This window comes from Cherax quadricarinatus, chromosome 19, assembly GCF_038502225.1.
Source record: "Cherax quadricarinatus isolate ZL_2023a chromosome 19, ASM3850222v1, whole genome shotgun sequence".
In the NCBI taxonomy this organism is placed as follows: domain Eukaryota; kingdom Metazoa; phylum Arthropoda; class Malacostraca; order Decapoda; family Parastacidae; genus Cherax; species Cherax quadricarinatus.
This window is the reverse complement of record NC_091310.1, coordinates 27240179-27260758: the sequence shown is the minus strand read 5'-3', so window position 1 is coordinate 27260758 and position 20580 is coordinate 27240179. Positions and strand designations below refer to the sequence as shown.

At 40.0% G+C, this 20580-nt stretch overlaps 1 protein-coding gene across 1 annotated transcript in view; it reads right to left on the bottom strand.

Moving 5' to 3' along the window:
• LOC128688118 (proteasome subunit beta type-7-like) overlaps positions 1-20580 on the bottom strand; it is a 75742-nt gene that overhangs the window by 11411 nt on the left and 43751 nt on the right. Inside the window, exon 5 of the mRNA XM_070086582.1 lies at positions 14417-14564. Within this exon, the coding sequence (XP_069942683.1) occupies positions 14417-14564 (148 nt within the window). The remainder of the gene's footprint in view (positions 1-14416; positions 14565-20580) is intronic.

Below are 20580 nucleotides of genomic sequence, written 5' to 3'. Positions count from 1 at the left end.
ATTTCGCATTATTACAGTGTTTTCGGTGCTGTTTCTGGAAAATAAGTGACCATGGGCCCCAAGAAAGCTTCTAGTGCCAACCGTACACCAATAAGGGTGAGAATTCCCATTGAAATGAAGAAAGAGATCATTGATAAGTATGAAAGTGGAGTGCGTATCGCCGACCTAGTCAAGTTGAACAAGAAACCCCAATCAACCATCGCTACTATTGTGGGCACCAGAAAGACAATCAAGGAAGCTGTTCTTGCCAAAGGTTTAACTGTGTTTTCGAAACAAAGATCGCAAGTGATGGAAGATGTTGAGAGACTCTTATTGGTGTGGATAAATGAAAAACAGCTAGCAGGAGATAGCGTCTCTCAAGCAATCATATGTGAAAAGGCTAGGAAGTTGCATGAGGATTTAATTAAAAAAATGCCTGCAACTAGTGATGATGTGAGTGAATTTAAGGCCAGCAAAGGTTGGTTTGAGAGATTTAAGAAGCGTAGTGGCATCCATAGTGTGATAAGGCATGGTGAGGCTGCCAGTTCGGACCACAAAGCGGCTGAAAAATATGTGCAGGAATTCAAGGAGTACATAGACAGTGAAGGACTGAAACCTGAACAAGTGTTTAATTGTGATGAAACAGGCCTGTTCTGGAAGAAAATGCCAAGCAGGACCTACATTACTCAGGAGGAAAAGGCACTCCCAGGACATAAGCCTATGAAAGACAGGCTTACTTTGTTGTGTGCCAATGCTAGTGGTGATTGCAAAGTTAAGCCTTTATTAGTGTATCACTCTGAAACTCCCAGAGCGTTCAGGCAAAAGAATGTCCTCAAGGATAATTTGTGTGTGCTGTGGAGGGCAAACAGTAAGGCATGGGTCACTAGGGACTTTTTCTATAACTGGTTACACCATGCATTTGCCCCCAATGTGAAAGATTACCTAACTGAAAAGAAATTAGACCTTAAGTGCCTCCTGGTGTTAGACAATGCCCCTGGTCATCCTACAGACGTGGCAGAGCGACTTTATGGGGACATGAGCTTCATTAAGGTGAAGTTTTTGCCTCCTAATACCACTCCTCTCCTGCAGCCCATGGACAAGCAGGTTATTGCAAACTTCAAAAAACTGTACACAAAAGCTCTGTTTGAAAGGTGCTTTGTAGTGACCTCAGAAACTCAACTGACTCTAAGAGAGTTTTGGAGAGAGCACTTTAATATCCTCAATTGTGTAAACCTTATAGGTAAGGCTTGGGAGGGAGTGACTAAGAAGACCTTGAACTCTGCTTGGAAGAAACTGTGGCCAGAATGTGTAGACAAAAGGGATTTTGAAGGGTTTGAGGCTAACCCTGAGAATCCTGTGCCAGTTGAGGAATCCATTGTGGCATTGGGAAAGTCCTTGGGGTTGGAGGTTAGTGGGGAGGATGTGGAAGAGTTGGTGGAGGAGGACAATGAAGAACTAACCACTGATGAGCTGATAGATCAACTTCAAGAGCAAGAGGCCAGACCTGGGGAAACTGGTTCAGAGGAGGGGAGAGAGAAATTGAAGAAGTTGCCTACTACAAAGATAAAGGAAATCTGTGCAAAGTGGCTTGAAGTGCAAACCTTCATGGATGAAAATCACCCTCACACAGCTATTGCAAGCCGTGCTGGTGATTATTACACTGACAATGTTGTGAAACACTTTAGGCAAGTCATAAAGGAACGAGAGGTACAGGCCACTATGGACAGATATCTTGTGCGAAAGAAGTCCAGTGACTCTGAAGCTGGCCCTAGTGGCATTAAAAGAAGAAGGGAAGTAACCCCAGAAAAGGACTTGCTACCTCAAGTCCTAATGGAAGGGGATTCCCCTTCTAAACACTAACACTCTCTCTCCCCTCCTCCCATCCCATCAATCATCACCAGATCTTCAATGAAAGTAAGTGTCATGTAATTGTGCATGCCTTTTTCAGTTTGTGTGTATTAAAATTAACATTTCATGTGGTAAAAAAATTTTTTTTTCATACTTTTGGGTGTCTTGCACGGATTAATTTTATTTCCATTATTTCTTATGGGGAAAATTCATTCACATAACGATTATTTCGCATAACAATTACCCCTCTTGCACGGATTAAAATCGTTAACCGGGGGTCCACTGTACATATTTTAAGAAGAAGAGGATAAATAAGTATACAAGATATGATGTAGGGCAAAATGACAGTAGTTTGTTGGATTATGTATTGGTAGATAAAAGACTGTTGAGTAGACTTCAGGATGTACATGTTTATAGAGGGGCCACAGATATATCAGATCACTTTCTAGTTGTAGCTACACAGAGTAAAAGGTAGATGGGATACAAGGAGAATAGAAGCATCAGGGAAGAGAGAGGTGAAGGTTTATAAACTAAAAGAGGAGGCAGTTAGGGTAAGATATAAATAGCTATTGGAGGATAGATGGGCTAATGAGAGCATAGGCAATGGGATCGAAGAGGTATGGGGTAGGTTTAAAAATGTAGTGTTAGAGTGTTCAGCAGAAGTTTGTGGTTACAGGAAAGTGGGTGCGGGAGGGAAGAGGAGCAATTGGTGGAATGATGATGTGAAGAGAGTAGTAAGGGAGAAAAAGTTAGCATATGAGAAGTTTTTACAAAGTAGAAGTGATGCAAGGAGGGAAGAGTATATGGAGAAAAAGAGAGGTTAAGAGAGTGGTGAAGCAATGTAAAAAGAGAGCAAATGAGAGAGTGGGTGAGATGTTATCAACAAATTTTGTTGAAAATAAAAAGTTTTGGAGTGAGATTAACAAGTTAAGAAAGCCTAGAGAACAAATGGATTTGTCAGTTAAAAACAGGAGAGGAGAGTTATTAAATGGAGAGTTAGAGGTATTGGGAAGATGGAGGGAATATTTTGAGGAATTGTTAAATGTTGATGAAGATAGGGAAGCTGTGATTTCGTGTATACGGCAAGGAGGAACATCTTGTAGGAGTGAGGAAGAGCCGGTTGTGAGTGTGGGGGAAGTTCGTGAGGCAGTAGGTAAAATGAAAGGGAGTAAGGCAGCCGGGATTGATGGGATAAAGATAGAAATGTTAAAAGCAGGTGGGGATATAGTTTTGGAGTGGTTGGTGCAATTATTTAATAAATGTATGGAAGAAGGTAAGGTACCTAGGGATTGGCAGAGAGCATGCATAGTTCCTTTGTATAAAGGCAAAGGGGATAAAAGAGTGCAAAAATTATAGGGGGATAAGTCTGTTGAGTATACCTGGCAAAGTGTATGGTAGAGTTATTATTGAAAGAATTAAGAGTAAGACGGAGAATAGGATAGCAGATGAATAAGGAGGTTTTAGGAAAGGTAGGGGGTGTGTGGACCAGGTGTTTGCAGTGAAACATATAAGTGAACAGTATTTAGATAAGGCTAAAGAGGTCTTTGTGGCATTTATGGATTTGGAAAAGGCGTATGACAGGGTGGATAGGGGGGCAATGTGGCAGATGTTGCAGGTGTATGGTGTAGGAGGTAGGTTACTGAAAGCAGTGAAGAGTTTTTACGAGGATAGTGAGGCTCAAGTTAGAGTATGTAGGAAAGAGGGAAATAATTTCCCAGTAAAAGTAGGCCTTAGACAAGGATGTGTGATGTCACCGTGGTTGTTTAATATATTTATAGATGGGGTTGTAAGAGAAGTAAATGCGAGGGTCTTGGTAAGAGGAGTGGAGTTAAAAGATAAAGAATCACACAGAGTGGGAGTTGTCACAGTTGCTCTTTGCTGATGACACTGTGCTCTTGGGAGATTCTGAAGAGAAGTTACAGAGATTGGTGGATGAATTTGGTAGGGTGTGCAAAAGAAGAAAATTGAAAGTGAATACAGGAAAGAGTAAGGTTATGAGGATAACAAAAAGATTAGGTGATGAAAGATTGGATATCAGATTGGAGGGAGAGAGTATGGAGGAGGTGAATGTATTCAGATATTTGGGAGTGGACGTGTCAGCGGATGGGTCTATGAAAGATGAGATGAATCATAGAATTGATGAGGGGAAAAGGGTGAGTGGTGCACTTAGGAGTCTGTGGAGACAAAGAACTTTGTCCTTGGAGGCAAAGAGGGGAATGTATGAGAGTACAGTGGACCCCCGCATAGCGAACTTAATCCGTGCAAGAGGGCTGGTCGTTATGCGAAATGTTCGCTATGCGAATTAATTTTCCCCATAAGAAATAATGGAAATAAAATTAATCCGTGCAAGACACCCAAAAGTATGAAAAAAAAATTTTTTTACCACAAAAAAATGTTAATTTTAGTACACACAAACTGAAAAAGGCATGCACAATTACATGACACTTACTTTTATTGAAGATCTGGTGATGATTGATGGGATGGGAGGAGGGGAGAGAGAGTGTTAGTGTTTAGAAGGGGAATCCCCTTCCATTAACACTTGAGGAGGCAAGTCCTTTTCCGGGGTTACTTCCCTTCTTCTTTTAATGCCACTAGGACCAGCTTCAGAGTCACTGGACTTCTTTCTGTCCATAGAGCTCTGTACCTCCCGTTCCTTTACGATTTGTCTAAAATGGGCCATAACATTGTCATTGAAATAGTCACCAGCACGCCTTGCAACAGCTGTGTCAGGGTGATTTTCATCCATAAAGGTTTGCAGTTCAACCCACTGTGCACACATTTCCTTAATTTTTGAAGTAGGCACAATGGATTCCACAACTGGCATAGGCTTCTCAGGGTTAGCCCCAAACCCTTCAAAATCTTTCTTAATTTCCATACTAATTCTCACCCTTTTTACCACAGGGTTGGCACTAGAAGCTTTCTTGGGGCCCATGGTCACTTATTTTCAACAAACAGAACCGAAAACACTGTAATAATACGAAATATTCCGAGTGTATGCTTGAATGTTACCGCGGAGGCTAGCTGGTAAACAATGGGACAGGCGGCACATGTGAGGCTGGCCGAGGCCGCACATTGGACGCGTCTCGGACGAAGTTCGCTGAGCGGGTTTTTGTCTACTATGCGGGGCAAAATTTTAGCGATCAAAGCGTTCGCTATGCGGAATGTTCGCTATGCAAGGCGTTCGCTATGCGGGGGTCCACTGTATAGTTTTACCAACGCTCTTATATGGGTGTGAAGCATGGGTGATGAATGTTGCAGCGAGGAGTAGGCTGGAGGCAGTGGAGATGTCATGTCTGAGAGCAATGTGTGGTGTGAATATAATGCAGAGAATTTGTAGTTTGGAAATTAGGAGGAGGTGTGGGATTACCAAAAGTGTTGTCCAGAGGGCTGAGGAAGGGTTGTTGAGGTGGTTCGGACATGTGGAGAGAATGGAGCGAAACAGAATAACTTCAAGAGTGTATCAGTCTGTAGTGGAAGGAAGGCGGGGTAGGGCTCGGCCTAGGAAAGGTTGGAGGGAGGGGGTAGAGGAGGTTGTGTGTGCAAGGGGCTTGGACTTCCAGCAGGCATGCGTGAGCATGTTTGATAGGAGTGAATGGAGACAAATGGTTTTTAATACTTGACGTGCTGTTGGAGTGTGAGCAAAGTAACATTTATGAAGGGGTTCAGGGAAACCGGCAGGCCGGACTTGAGTCCTGGAGATGGGAAGTACAGTGCCTGCACTCTGAAGGAGGGGTGTTAATGTTGCAGTTTAAACTGTAGTGTAAAGCACCCTTCTGGCAAGACAGTGATGGAGTGAATGATGGTGAAAGTTTTTCTTTTTCGGGCCACCCTGCCTTGGTGGGAATCGGCCAGTGTGATGATAATAAAATAATAAAAAAATTCTAGTCTGTTGACCGAGTACAAGAAACTGCCCATTCACTTATTTCAACTACCCAATAAAGTGGTCAGAAATTGGCAATTTGGCCAATTTCACACAAATTTCAACAGATGCCAATTTCAAAATAGGGTCCAGAATAAACAATGCAGACATTCCTGGCACTAAAATAACATTTTCTCTGTTCATTAGTCACGACTACAGTCCCCTCTTATATTACTCTTGCTTACCATTTGGAATTTTTATTCACAAAAAATAGATTTACTGTTATGCAGACTGCAGCATTATTGTAATAATTGTATAAATAATGTCAACCCATTCTTGACTACGTATTGGAATTTGGACTGGCAGGCGGACAGGTACTGGACGGTGACGTCATTTGTTTACTCTTGAGCTTCGCTAAAGTATAGAACATTTTCGCTACTGTGAGCACAATTTCAAGGTACTTTTCCTCATAAAAGCAATCTAAATCATATCTATTTCTGTAATATATCTTTCATTCTATCAAATGAGACCGAAAAAAACGAGAATATAATCATAAAAACCATACAAAAATATACCGCTAAACGGCCGCTAATGGCTGAGAAGTGAACTCGGCTATTTATGGTCTGATTTCTTTCATTTTTGGTGTACGTTAAGAAGTATCTTTCCATCATACATTGCCCAAGTTTCAATAAGATAACCCAACAAACAATTGAGAAAATAATAATAATAATAATATCTTTATTTACTACACGTACATGTACAAGGTATACAGGCCTAGCTGACATCAGTGACATACTATATAGAAAACCGCTTGTTATGCAGAGTATTTCAAAAAAATTAGGTCAGTGTCCCAGGATAACGCCCACACTAGTCAGCTAACACCCAGGTACCCATCTACTAATAGGTAAATATAGACAACAGGTGTAAAGAAACACGCCTAATGTTTCTACCCTGGCTGGGAATCTAATATTTACCAAAAATTGTATGTGGCTAACCCAAGCCAGGTACTATAAATAAGCCACGTTGACTTTTTTGGGTTATCCTAGATTCTCTACACATATGCTGCTGTGTGTGATAATCTATATAGAGAAAATAACTTTTCTGTTTCAGTTTTATGGTGCAGTACGAGTGTATATCACAGTTACCCCTGTGCTATACTCCGTTTTCTCTAATATAAGCCCCCAAGACAAGGATAGGAGAATGGTATTTGTATACCATATCCTCTTCATAACTCTGTCGAACTGCTCGGTATTATGCCAAATATTATTTATTCTGGAGTATTTAAAATGTTTTGTGTTATTTATATTGTTTATTATGTCATATTAGATCAATTGTGATAGGCAAATAAGCTGTAGTGTTGATATTAGCGTAATAATAAAGCATATTCTCCTGCATCAAGAGACTGAGCTCATGACAACTGACAGTGGCTTCAAAGCCACCTTATCTTTAATGGACAATGTACTGTGTAGGTGCTTTACATAATGAGAAGCATTTCTTTTATTCATTGGAACCATGGCTAGGGCTAAAAGCAAGCAGGTTATAACAATAAATGGAGAAAAAGAAATTGGAATGACTTATGCAGCAAGTAGCGCCACCAAACAGTACCAGCAGGTTCGTGTGGCGACCCTAGAAATTTGAACTTATGCTAGCCAAAATTAATGCTGAATAACTGAAGGAACTGAATAACTGATTGCTGGATTTGTGATGGCGGACCTGTAATACAAATCAAAGGACTTCAACTGTTCCCAGTAATTTAGGTGCCTTATCGTACTTGCGTGTGCCGTGAAAGTACTTTGTACACTCTCCAGGTCAGCAATTTCACCTGCCTTGAAGGGAGCAGTTAGTGTACAGCAGTATTCCAGTATAGAGAGAACAAGCAATTTAAAGAGAATCATGGGCTTGGCGTCCCATAGGTGAAGTGTGTGAATAAGCGTGTAGAATGAAAAGGGGATAAAGCAGCTGGAATAGATAGGATCAGGACAATATTAAAAGTGGGTGAGGATATAGTTTTGGAGTGGTTTTTGCATTTGTTCAATACATGCATGAGAGAAGGGAAGATACCTAAGAATTGGTAGAAACCATGCACATTTCTTCTGTACAAAGGAATGCACCCCTATTTTTTTTTTTCACATTTTCTTCACTCCATAAGTCACATTGGTAGCACAGTTTTCAGGAACATAACCTGTGGCCCGGTGGCCTAGTGGCTAAAGCTCCCGCTTCACACACGGAGGGCCCGGGTTCGATTCCCGGTGGGTGGAAACATTTCGACACGTTTCCTTACACCTGTTGTCCTGTTCACCTAGCAGCAAATAGGTACCTGGGTGTTAGTCGACTGGTGTGGGTCGCATCCTGGGGGACAAGATTAAGGACCCCAATGGAAATAAGTTAGACAGTCCTCGATGACGCACTGACTTTCTTGGGTTATCCTGGGTGGCTAACCCTCCGGGGTTAAAAATCCGAACGAAATCTTATCTTATCTTATCTCCATTATGAATGTTTACTGTTCATATATTTTTTCAAATAACTGTGAAGCATTCAGTGAGTGCAAACAGAGGGAATGTTAGAAAATTGTGTGAAAAGTGAAGATACAATTCGAATACAGTCCCCATCCCTTTATCCGAAACCCTTGGGGCCAGCAGTGTTTCGAATTTCAGAATGAATGTGGGGTCTAGACCTACTGCAATGTTCCTCCTCTCTTATGTTATTATGTACCCACGACACCGATCATACCCAGTTCCTCCCATGTACAACAAATTTCCAAGACCATAGGCATACTATTGAAAATATGGTACTATGTTCCACAGTCAGCCCTCCTGGCCCTATATCACTCACTCATTTACCCCTATCTCACCTATGGAATTTGTGCATGGGGCTCAACAACAATAAACCATCTCAAACCATTAATTACCCAACAAAAGGCTGCAGTCAGAATGATAAATTCCCACTACAGGCAGCACACTCCCCCAATATTCAAAACTCTAAACCTACTCGCCATGCAAAACATCCATACTTATTACTGTACCTACTACACACACACAACACTTAACTCGGATATGAACCCTCCCCTCAAACGTCTCCTTACCAACCTCAACAGAACACATGACCATAACACAAGGCACAGATCACTCTTTGATGTTCCTCGTGTCCATCTCACACTATGCAAAAACTCAATGCACATAAAAGGCCCAAAAATCTGGAATTTATTACCTTTGAATATAAACACTGACTGTATAAATTAAAGTCTTCTTAAAAATCACTTATTCACCCACAACTAAATAAATACTGAATAACTATTTCATAAATGTAAAACCTGTGACCCTATCAAACTTTGTTTTTTTTAATTACATTACCTAACAGAATACTCCATTTTAGTGAATGCACAGCAACTATGCAAATGACCATATGACCTGACTTTGAAATACTCATTTGTGCTTAATTGTTATTTGTTTACTATAACTTTTATCACTGAATCTATCATGGCTTGGTTAATCTTAAGTTAATTTTAAGCCTGCCCATAATGCTCTGCATACAAGGGGCTTTTGACATGTTACACTTAACCACTGTATTTCTTTGTACATCTATGTATCATGTCCAAATTAATATTTTATTATTATTATCACACTGGCCGATTCCCACCAAGGCAGGGTGGCCCGAAAAAGAAAAACTTTCACCATCATTCACTCCATCACTGTCTTGCCAGAAGGGTGCTTTACACTACAGTTTTTAAACTGCAACATTAACACCCCTCCTTCAGAGTGCAGGCACTGTACTTCCCATCCCCAGGACTCAAGTCCGGCCTGCCGGTTTCCCTGAACCCCTTCATAAATGTTACTTTGCTCACACTCCAACAGCACGTCAAGTATTAAAAACCATTTGTCTCCATTCACTCCTATCAAACACGCTCATGCATACCTGCTGGAAGTCCAAGCCCCTCGCACACAAAACCTCCTTTACCCCCTCTCTCCAACCTTTCCTAGGCCGACCCCTACCCCGCCTTCCTTCCACTACAGACTGATACACTCTGGAAGTCATTCTGTTTCGCTCCATTCTCTCTACATGTCCGAACCACCTCAACAACCCTTCCTCAGCCCTCTGGACAACAGTTTTGGTAATCCCGCACCTCCTCCTAACTTCCAAACTACGAATTCTCTGCATTATATTCACACCACACATTGCCCTCAGACATGACATCTCCACTGCCTCCAGCCTTCTCCTCGCTGCAACATTCATCACCCATGCTTCACACCCATATAAGAGCGTTGGTAAAACTATACTCTCATACATTCCCCTCTTTGCCTCCAAGGACAAAGTTCTTTGTCTCCACAGACTCCTAAGTGCACCACTCACTCTTTTTCCCTCATCAATTCTATGATTCACCTCATCTTTCATAGACCCATCCGCTGACACGTCCACTCCCAAATATCTGAATACATTCACCTCCTCCATACTCTCTCCCTCCAATCTGATATTCAATCTTTCATCACCTAATCTTTTTGTTATCCTCATAACCTTACTCTTTCCTGTATTCACCTTTAATTTTCTTCTTTTGCACACCCTACCAAATTCATCCACCAATCTCTGCAACTTCTCTTCAGAATCTCCCAAGAGCACAGTGTCATCAGCAAAGAGCAGCTGTGACAACTCCCACTTTGTGTGTGATTCTTTATCTTTTAACTCCACGCCTCTTGTCAAGACCCTCGCATTTACTTCTCTTACAACCCCATCTATAAATATATTAAACAACCACGGTGACATCACACATCCTTGTCTAAGGCCTACTTTTACTGGGAAATAATTTCCCTCTTTCCTACATACTCTAACTTGAGCCTCACTATCCTCGTAAAAACTCGTCACTGCTTTCAGTAACCTACCTCCTACACCATACACTTGCAACATCTGCCACATTGCCCCCCTATCCACCCTGTCATACGCCTTTTCCAAATCCATAAATGCCAAAAAGACCTCTTTAGCCTTATCTAAATACTGTTCACTTATATGTTTCACTGTAAACACCTGGTCCACACACCCCCTACCTTTCCTAAAGCCTCCTTGTTCATCTGCTATCCTATTCTCCGTCTTACTCTTAATTCTTTCAATAATAACTCTACCATACACTTTACCAGGTATACTCAGCAGACTTATCCCCCTATAATTTTTGCACTCTCTTTTATCCCCTTTGCCTTTATACAAAGGAACTATGCATGCTCTCTGCCAATCCCTAGGTACCTTACCCTCTTCCATACATTTATTAAATAATTGCACCAACCACTCCAAAACTATATCCCCACCTGCTTTTAACATTTCTATCTTTATCCCATCAATCCCGGCTGCCTTACCCCCTTTCATTTTACCTACTGCCCCACGAACTTCCCCCACACTCACAACCGGCTCTTCCTCACTCCTACAAGATGTTATTCCTCCTTGCCCTATACACGAAATCACAGCTTCCCTATCTTCATCAACATTTAACAATTCCTCAAAATATTCCCTCCATCTTCCCAATACCTCTAACTCTCCATTTAATAACTCTCCTCTCCTATTTTTAACTGACAAATCCATTTGTTCTCTAGGCTTTCTTAACTTGTTAATCTCACTCCAAAACTTTTTCTTATTTTCAACAAAATTTGTTGATAACATCTCACCCACTCTCTCATTTGCTCTCTTTTTACATTGCTTCACCACTCTCTTAACCTCTCTCTTTTTCTCCATATACTCTTCCCCCCTTGCATCACTTCTACTTTGTAAAAACTTCTCATATGCTAACTTTTTCTCCCTTACTACTCTCTTTACATCATCATTCCACCAATCGCTCCTCTTCCCTCCCGCACCCACTTTCCTGTAACCACAAACTTCTGCTGAACACTCTAACACTACATTTTTAAACCTACCCCATACCTCTTCGACCCCATTGCCTATGCTCTCATTAGCCCATCTATCCTCCAATAGCTGTTTATATCTTACCCTAACTGCCTCCTCTTTTAGTTTATAAACCTTCACCTCTCTCTTCCCTGATGCTTCTATTCTCCTTGTATCCCATCTACCTTTTACTCTCAGTGTAGCTACAACTAGAAAGTGATCTGATATATCTGTGGCCCCTCTATAAACATGTACATCCTGAAGTCTACTTAACAGTCTTTTATCTACCAATACATAATCCAACAAACTACTGTCATTTTGCCCTACATCATATCTTGTATACTTATTTATCCTCTTTTTCTTAAAATATGTATTACCTATAACTAAACCCCTTTCTATACAAAGTTCAATCAAAGGGCTCCCATTATCATTTACACCTGGCACCCCAAACTCCAAATTAATAATAAATAAATAAATAAATATGTTCAATCTCTTTTTAAAGCTACCCAAGGTCCTATCGAAGCTAAAACCTTGGGTAGTTTCAAAATAAGGTTGCATAAATACGTGAGTGAGAGGGGTTGGATTTGAGTGGGACTTGCATGCGAGTAAATAGAATTATCAAAGCTTATTGCTTCGGTAATGTTTATTCTGTTAGTGGGCTGGATTTGTAAATGTGGAGCATTTAATCTATTCATCAGTTATGTCCCCAGGCCTCTCCTATATTATGCTTGCTTTCCATTCTGAATTTTTATCCACACAAAAAATAGAAGATTTACTGCTATGCATACTACTGCATTGTTGTAATAATTGTATAAAGAATGTCAGCACATTTGTGGACACACATTATATTGACCAGTTGGGCACATACTGGACAAGTGACAATTTCTGTACTCTGGAATATCAGCAAAAATCTATCATTTTCACTAATTTGAGCTCAATTTCAAGCTACTTTAAATCCTGAAACCAATCAAAATCATCTCTATATCTGTAATATATCTTCCATTCTTTTAGGTAGTAGGTTGGTAAACAGCAACCGCCTAGGGAGGTACTACCGTCCTGCCAAGTGAGTACAGTGGACCCCCGGTTAACGATATTTTTTCACTCCAGAAGTATATTCAGGTGCCAGTACTGACCGAATTTGTTCCCATAAGGAATATTGTGAAGTAGATTAGTCCATTTCAGACCCCCAAACATACACGTACTAACGCACTTACATAATTACACTTACATAATTGGTCGCATTCGGAGGTAATCGTTATGCGGGGGTCCACTGTAATTGTTTTACACAATGGTAGGATTGCTGGTGCCCTTTTTTCTGTCTCATAAATATGCAAGATTTCAGGTATGTCTTGCTACTTCTACTTACATTTAGGTCACACTACACACACATGTACAAGCATATATATACACACACCCCTCTGGGTTTTCTGCTATTTTCTTTCTAGTTCTTGTTCTTGTTTATTTCCTCTTATCTCCATGGAGAAGTGGAACAGAATTCTTCCTCCGTAAGCCATGCGTGTTGTTAGAGGCGGCTAAAATGCCGGGGCAAGGGGCTAGTAACCCTTTCTCTTGTATAAATTACTAAATTTAAAAAGAGAAACTTTCATTTTTCTTTTTGGGCCACCCTGCCTTGGTGGGATACGGCCGGTTTGTTGAAAAAAAACCAATCTTCCATTCTATCAAATGAGGCCAAGAATTGGAGATTTTTTTTTTTTTTTTTTTTTTTTTTTTTTTTTTTTTTTTTTTTTTTTTTTTTTTTTTTTACAAGTCAGCCGCCTCCCACCGAGGCAGGGTGACCCAAAAAGAAAATACTTTCATCATTCAACACTTTCACCTCACTCACACATAATCACTGTTTTTGCAGAGGTGCTCAGAAGACAACAGTTTAGAAGCATATACGTATAAAGATAAACAACATATCCCTCCAAACTGCTAATATCCCAAAACCCCTCCTTTAGAGTGCGGGCATTGTACTTCCCATTTCCAGGACTCAAGTCCAGCTATATAAGAATAACCGGTTTCCCTAAATCCCTTTACTAAATATTACCCTGCTCACACTCCAACAGATCGTCAGGTCCCAAATACCATTCGTCTCCATACAAAATACACTGCAAAGTCACTGTTGTAAACCAAAACCAGAGTTACAATTTTTTTTCCCCATTATGCACTGCTTATTGCAGGATTTTTTATATGGTACACACTTATTGTACAGACCAATTCTCTCATATCTAGGCGCAAATTTACTGCTCACAGCTTATCTGAGTGAGCTGAGATTACTGTAGTCTATAGGACCAACCCATACTTCGATACCGTAGTACAACAGAACCCACGCCTAAAGGGTTAACATTTTAGCTGTCTGCAAAGGTAGAGTGATCCCCAGTTCCCCACCCCCTAAAAAAAGAAGAAAAAAAAAAAAAAAAAAAAAAAAAGAAGAAAAGGAAATATATTCAACAACAAATTCAAATGGTATCTTGCCTGAAATGCACTAACATCACAATTCAACAAACCTTGCAAGATGCAACATTCCCATGCTCATGCATACAACACTAGAAGAGGACAGCCAAGGAAAACACCACCATGACATACAAAACACTGAGAATTACAGTGTATGGAGACAGGATGCTTGATAAATGAAGAGGGTAAGCCTAGGAACATAGGTGACAGCTAAAGACAGACAAGACATAGGGATGTTAGAAAGTACTTTTAGTCTCGGGGTGGTAACTACAATGCACAGTTCTAGTAGTACTAAGGACTGGATCCTGTAATTAGTAAAACAATGATAAAATGTTGAGATAGGGATGCCCCAAGAAGAATTTGCATACATCTCTTAGCATAAGATAATGTTACATCAATATAGATACGAAATTTCCTTACCTCTGCCCCTTCACATTGGCAACATCATAGGGCCGAATCATTGTTGCACCATCCTTTGTAATAATGCACAAATCTATGTTGGAACCTGAACCCAGGTCATTGAATACACCACCAGCTATTGCATCACGAACCAGTTGCTTAGCTTCCTCTAGCTGAAAAGCAAATAAAATTATGTTATGTTGTTTTCACCATTTCACTTCGATGGTATCATTCTCACTACATGTCCTAGTGTGGGATAGCTTAACCCTTTCAGAGTCCGTGCCATAGTTCTACGGCTTTACGTTCAGGGTTCAAACCATAGATCTATGCCATGAGCTCAGCTCACTCTGATAAGCTGTGAGTGGTAAATTTGGGCCTAAATATGAGAGAATACATCTATGTGGTATGTGTGCACCACATAAAACAAATCCTGCAGCACACAGTGTATGAGAGAGAAAAACTGAGACCGTGTTTTTCGATTAAAACAGCGACTTTGCAGTGTTTTTTCGTATGTCTTTTATAGTTGTATTTGTGATTTCTTGGTCTCATTTGATAGAATGGAAGATATGTTACAGAAACAGAGATGATTTTGATTGGTTTTAGCACTGGAAATGGCTTGAAACTGAGCTCAAAGTAGCAGAAATGTAAAATTTTTGCCAATGTTCAAGAGTAAACAAACGACCTCACACGTCTAATACACGCCAGCTGGTGGGTCTAATATACATTCACAAATGTGGTGATGATATTTATACAATTATTACAATATTGCATAACAGTAAATCTTCTATTTTTTAGTTTGAATAAAAATTAATTAAGTAAATAAAAAATCAAAATGGAATTCATTTGTAAAGCCTCAAAACGTAACTAATGAACAGAGGAAATATTAGTTTAGTGCCAGGAATACCTACATTGTTTATTCTGAACCCTATTTTGAAATTGGAATATTTTGAACTGTGTTAAATTGGCCAAATTACCAATTTCCGATTACTTTATTCTGTAGTTGAAACAGTTGACTTGGCAATTTCTTGTGCTCAATCGATAGAATAGAAGTAATACTAGAGAATTTGGTCGACTGGAATAATGTAATTGGCCTAAAATGGGAGTCAAAGTCGGCAAAATCGCAGATTCATAAATATCACTGACACATCAAAATTCGCGAGAGCATAATTTTGTCAATTTTCCATCAAATTTTGTACTTTTTGTTTTATTACCTTCAGAAAACGATTATCTACCATTTCATAAGAAAAAATAAAAATTTTTTTTTTTAAATTCTTGGACCCTGGTTTGCACTTTGAAATTTGGCCTCTGGGCCCTAAAAGGGTTAAATAAGGCCTTTTAAAATCTAGGGGAATACTTATATTCATGACTGGCCGTCCTCAGTCTCTGAAATGCTTTCACTAACCCTCTCAACAGGTTAAACTACTATTACAAAAATAGGAATATATTCTAGACAGGTATATACAGAATATATACAAGTTAGGAATTTTCCTATTCATAACAAAAGCATGCACACCCTTAGCTGCTCAGCCAGTACAGCCACAACTGAAACAATTAGTACTCCTTCCCTCCTGATGACCTTAACCCAGCATTCTGACACACTGTAATCACCTTGGGTATAATGGTTACATCATATTCAAGTACAAATCTTACCTCTAGGGCACTCATCTTGCCCAGAAGCAAGAGTGGAGGAGAAGGTCTTGCCATACTGGCACCATGGCAATATAAACACAGATGCAGTATAATGTGATCCTTTATTGACTACGTTTCGCCCACACAGTGGGCTTTTTCAAGTCACAAACAGAACTACCTGGGGTGGAAGGAACGCGAGTATTTATAGTCCGGCTGAGGTCAGGTGAAGAATGCTGCATCTGATGATGTACCGAGTTGGGTATTAATATGCATAAATTCTAGCGGCTTCAAATCAAGCAGGAGAAAGCTGGTAGGCCCACATGTGAGAGAATGGGTCAGTGTCAGTGTGCACCACATAAAAAAAATCCTGCAGCACGCAGTGCATAATGAGAAAAAAAGCTGACCGTTCTTTTTAATTAAAACGCCGACTTTGAGGTGTATTTTCGTATAGTATTTATTGTTGTATTCTCGTTTTCATGGTCTCACGTGATAAAATGGAAAACGCATTACAGAAATAGAGATGACTTTGATTAGTTTCACGATGAAAACGACCTTGAAATTGAGCTCAAAGCAGTGGAAATGTTCGATTTTTACCAATGTTCAGGAGTAAGCAAATCACATTACACGTCCAATACACGTCAACTGGGGAGCCTAATATTCTTTCACTAGTGCACTGATATTATTTATACCATTTTTACAATAATGCAGTAGTCTGCATAATAGTAAATTTTGTATTTTTTTGTATGAATAAAAAATCAAAATAGAAAGCAATAATAATATAAGAGGGGCCTAGAGACGTGACTAATGAATAGAGGATATGTTATTTTAGTGCCAAGAATGTCTACATTGTTTATTCTGAACCCTATTTTGAAACTGGCATCTTTTTAAATTTGCGTGAAATTGGCCAAATTGCCAATTTCTGACCACTTTACTGGGTAGTTCAAATCGGTAAATGGATGGTTTCTTGTACTCAACTGATAGAAAAAATGAAGTTCTAAAGAAATAGCTATGAGTTTGGTCAACTGGAACAATGGAATTGGTCAAAAACAGGGCTCAAAATCAGCAAAATCGCCGATGTGTATATATCGCCGAGACTGCTAACTTTGCGGGAGTGTAATTTCACAAGTTTTCCACCAAATTTCGTACTTTTGGTGTTATCACCATTGGGAAAAGATTCTCTATCATTTCGAAAGAAAAAATAATTTTTTTTTTTCCCAAAAATTTTGCGACAGAATGAGTTTCACAAAGGGGGCTTGCGACAGTCAAAGGGTTAAAGTGCAGGCATTGTACTTCCCATTTCCAGGACTCAAGTCCAGCTAACCAGTTTCCCTGAATCCAGCTCATGCTCCAACAGCTCGATTGGTCCCAAATACCATTCGTCTCCATTCACTCCTATAACACATTCACGCACGCTTGCTGGAAGTCCAAGCCCCTCGCCCATGAAAACCTGCTTTACCCTCCCTCCAACCTTTTCGGGGACAACCCCTACCCAGCCTTCCTTCCCCTACAGATTTATACGCTCTCCATGTCATTCTACTCTGATCCATTCTCTCTAAATGACCAAACCACCTCAAGAACCCTTCTTCAGCCCTCTAATACTTTTATTAACTCAACATCTTCTCCTAATTTCCACACTCCGAATTTTCTGCATAATATTTACACCATACATTGCCCTTAGACAGGACATCTCCACTGTCTCCAACCGCCTTCTCGCTTCAGCATTTACAACCCAAGCTTCACACCCATATAAGAGTGTTGGTACTACTATACTTTCATACATTACCTTCTTTGCCTCCGTAGATAACGTTTTTTTGTCTCCACATATACCTCAACGCACCACTTGCCTTTTTTTCTTCATCAATTCTATGATTAACCTCATCCTTCATAAATCCATCCGCTGACACGTCAACTCCCAAATATCTAAAAACATTTATTTCTTCCATACTCCCCATCCCCCATTTGATATCCAATTTTTATCTAAATCATTTGATACCTTCATCACCTTACTCTTTTCTATGTTCACTTTCAACTTTCTACCTTTACACACACTCCCAAACTCATCCACTTACCTTTGTAATTTTTCTTTAGAAACTCCCATAAGCACAGTATCAGCAAAAAGTAACTGTCAATTCCCATTCTGCATTTGATTCCCCATAATTTAATCTCACCCCTCTCCCAAACACCCCAGCAATTACTTCTCTTACAACCCCATCTATAAATATATTAAACAACCATGGTGACATTACACATCCCTGTCTAAGACTACTTTTACTGGGAAGTAATCTCTCTCTCTCTCTCTCTCTCTCTCTCTCTTCCACACCCTAACCTGAGCCTCACTATCTTCATAAAACCTCTACAGCATTTAGTAACTTACCACCTATTCCATATACTTGCAACATCTGCCACATTGCTCCCCTATCCACTATCATATGCCTTTTCTAAATCCATAAATGCAATAAAAACTTCCCTACCTTTATCTTGTTCACATATATGCTTCAATGTAAACACTATCTACAATCCCCTACCCACTCTAAAACCTCCTTGCTCATCCACAATCCTACATTCTGTCTTACCTCTAATTCTTTCAATAATAACCCTACCATACACTTTTCCTGGTATACTCAGTAAACTTCTGGGTGTCTGGAATAGATTAATTGTATTTACATTATTTCTTAGGAGGAAAATGGTTTCGCAAATCATCAATTTCAATAATAGTCACACTCTCTGGAACGAATTAATTACGAAAAACGAGGGACCACTGTATTCCCCAATAATTTTTACAATCTCTTTTGTCCCCCTTCCCTTTATATAAAGGAATTATACACGTTCTTCGTCAATCCCTACGTACCTTCCCCTCTTTCATACATTCATTAAACAAAAATACCAAACATTCCAACACTATCTCCCCCTGCTGTTAACATTTCTGTCATGATCCCATCAGTTCCAGCTGCTTTACCCCCTTTCATTCTACGTAATGCCTCACGCACCTACCCCACACTCGCATCCTGGTCTTCTTCACTCCTAAAAGATATTATACCTCCCCGGCCAGTGTATGAAATTACTGCCTCCCTTTCTTCATCAACATTTAAAAGTTCCTCAAAATACTCCCGCCATCTACCCAATACCTCCAGCTCCCCATCTACTAACTCCCCTATTCTGTTTTTAACTGACAAATTCATTCATTCCCTAGGCTTTCTTAACTTGCTCATCTCACTCCAAAACTTTTTCTTATTCTCAGTAAAATTTTTTGATAGAGCCTCTCCCATTCTATCATTTGCTCTCCTTTTGGCGCACTCTCACCACTCCCTTCACCTTTCTTTTACTCTCCATATACTCCACCTTCCTTACACCACTTCTGCTTTGTAAAAACCTTCATAAGCTACCCTTTTCTCTTTTACAGCACCCTTTACCTCATCATTCCACCAATCACTCCTCTTTCCTCCTGCACCCACCCTCCTATAGCCACAAACTTCTGCCCCACGTTCTAAAACTGCATTTTTAAAACTATCCCATCCCTCTTCAACTCCCCCCCACTACCCATACTTGCACTAGCCCACCTGACTGCCAATAGTTAGTTGCTTAAATCTCACCCTAACTTCCTCATCCCTTAGTTTACAAGCTTTCACCTCTCTTACTTACTGTTGCTATTTTCCTTTTGTCCCATCTACCTCGTACTCTAACTGTAGCTAGAACCAGATAATGATCTGATATATCCATTGCCCCCTCTATAAACATGTACGTCCTGAAGCCTACCCATCAAATTTTTATCCACCAATACATAATCTAAAACTACTTTCATTACATGTTATATCATATCTTGCATACTTATCCTCTTTTTCATAAAATATGCATTACTTATTACTAAACCCCTTTCTACACAGTTCAATTAAAGGCTCCCCAGTCTCATTTACCCTTGGCACCCCAAATTTACCTACTACTCCCTCAAACATTTTTACCCACTTTAGTATTGAGATCCCCAACCACAAGCACTCTCTCACTTGGTTTAAAACTCCCCACACACTCAACTTTTCCCAAAATCTCTCTCCTCTACACTTCTCTCTTCACCAGGTGCATAAACACTTACTATAACCCACTCTTCACATCCAACCCTTATTTTACTCCACATAATCCTTGAATTTATATGCTTATATTCATCCTTTTCCTGCCTTAACTTACCCTTCAACATTATTGTTACTCCTTCCTTAGCTAACTCTTTTAGAAACTCCTGACCTAATCCCATTTATTTCTCCCCACTGACACTCTCCTACCCCTTTCTGCTTTGTTTCATTTAGAGCCAGGACATCAAGCTTCTTTTCATTCATAACATCCACAATCATCTCTTTCTTATCATTCACATAGAAGCTGCTAGAGAGAGTGCAACGAACAAGTGTAGTAGTAGCAGCAGCAGCAACACACACAGCAAGAGGCACTCCTGAGCTTCCCCAGTGCTCGGGCTTAATGCCCAAAGCTTGGGTGTGACTCCAAAAAGATCCTGTAGTGCTTGCTACCTTTGTACCTCCTGACATCTATTGCTATGCAGCTGCCACACCCTACAA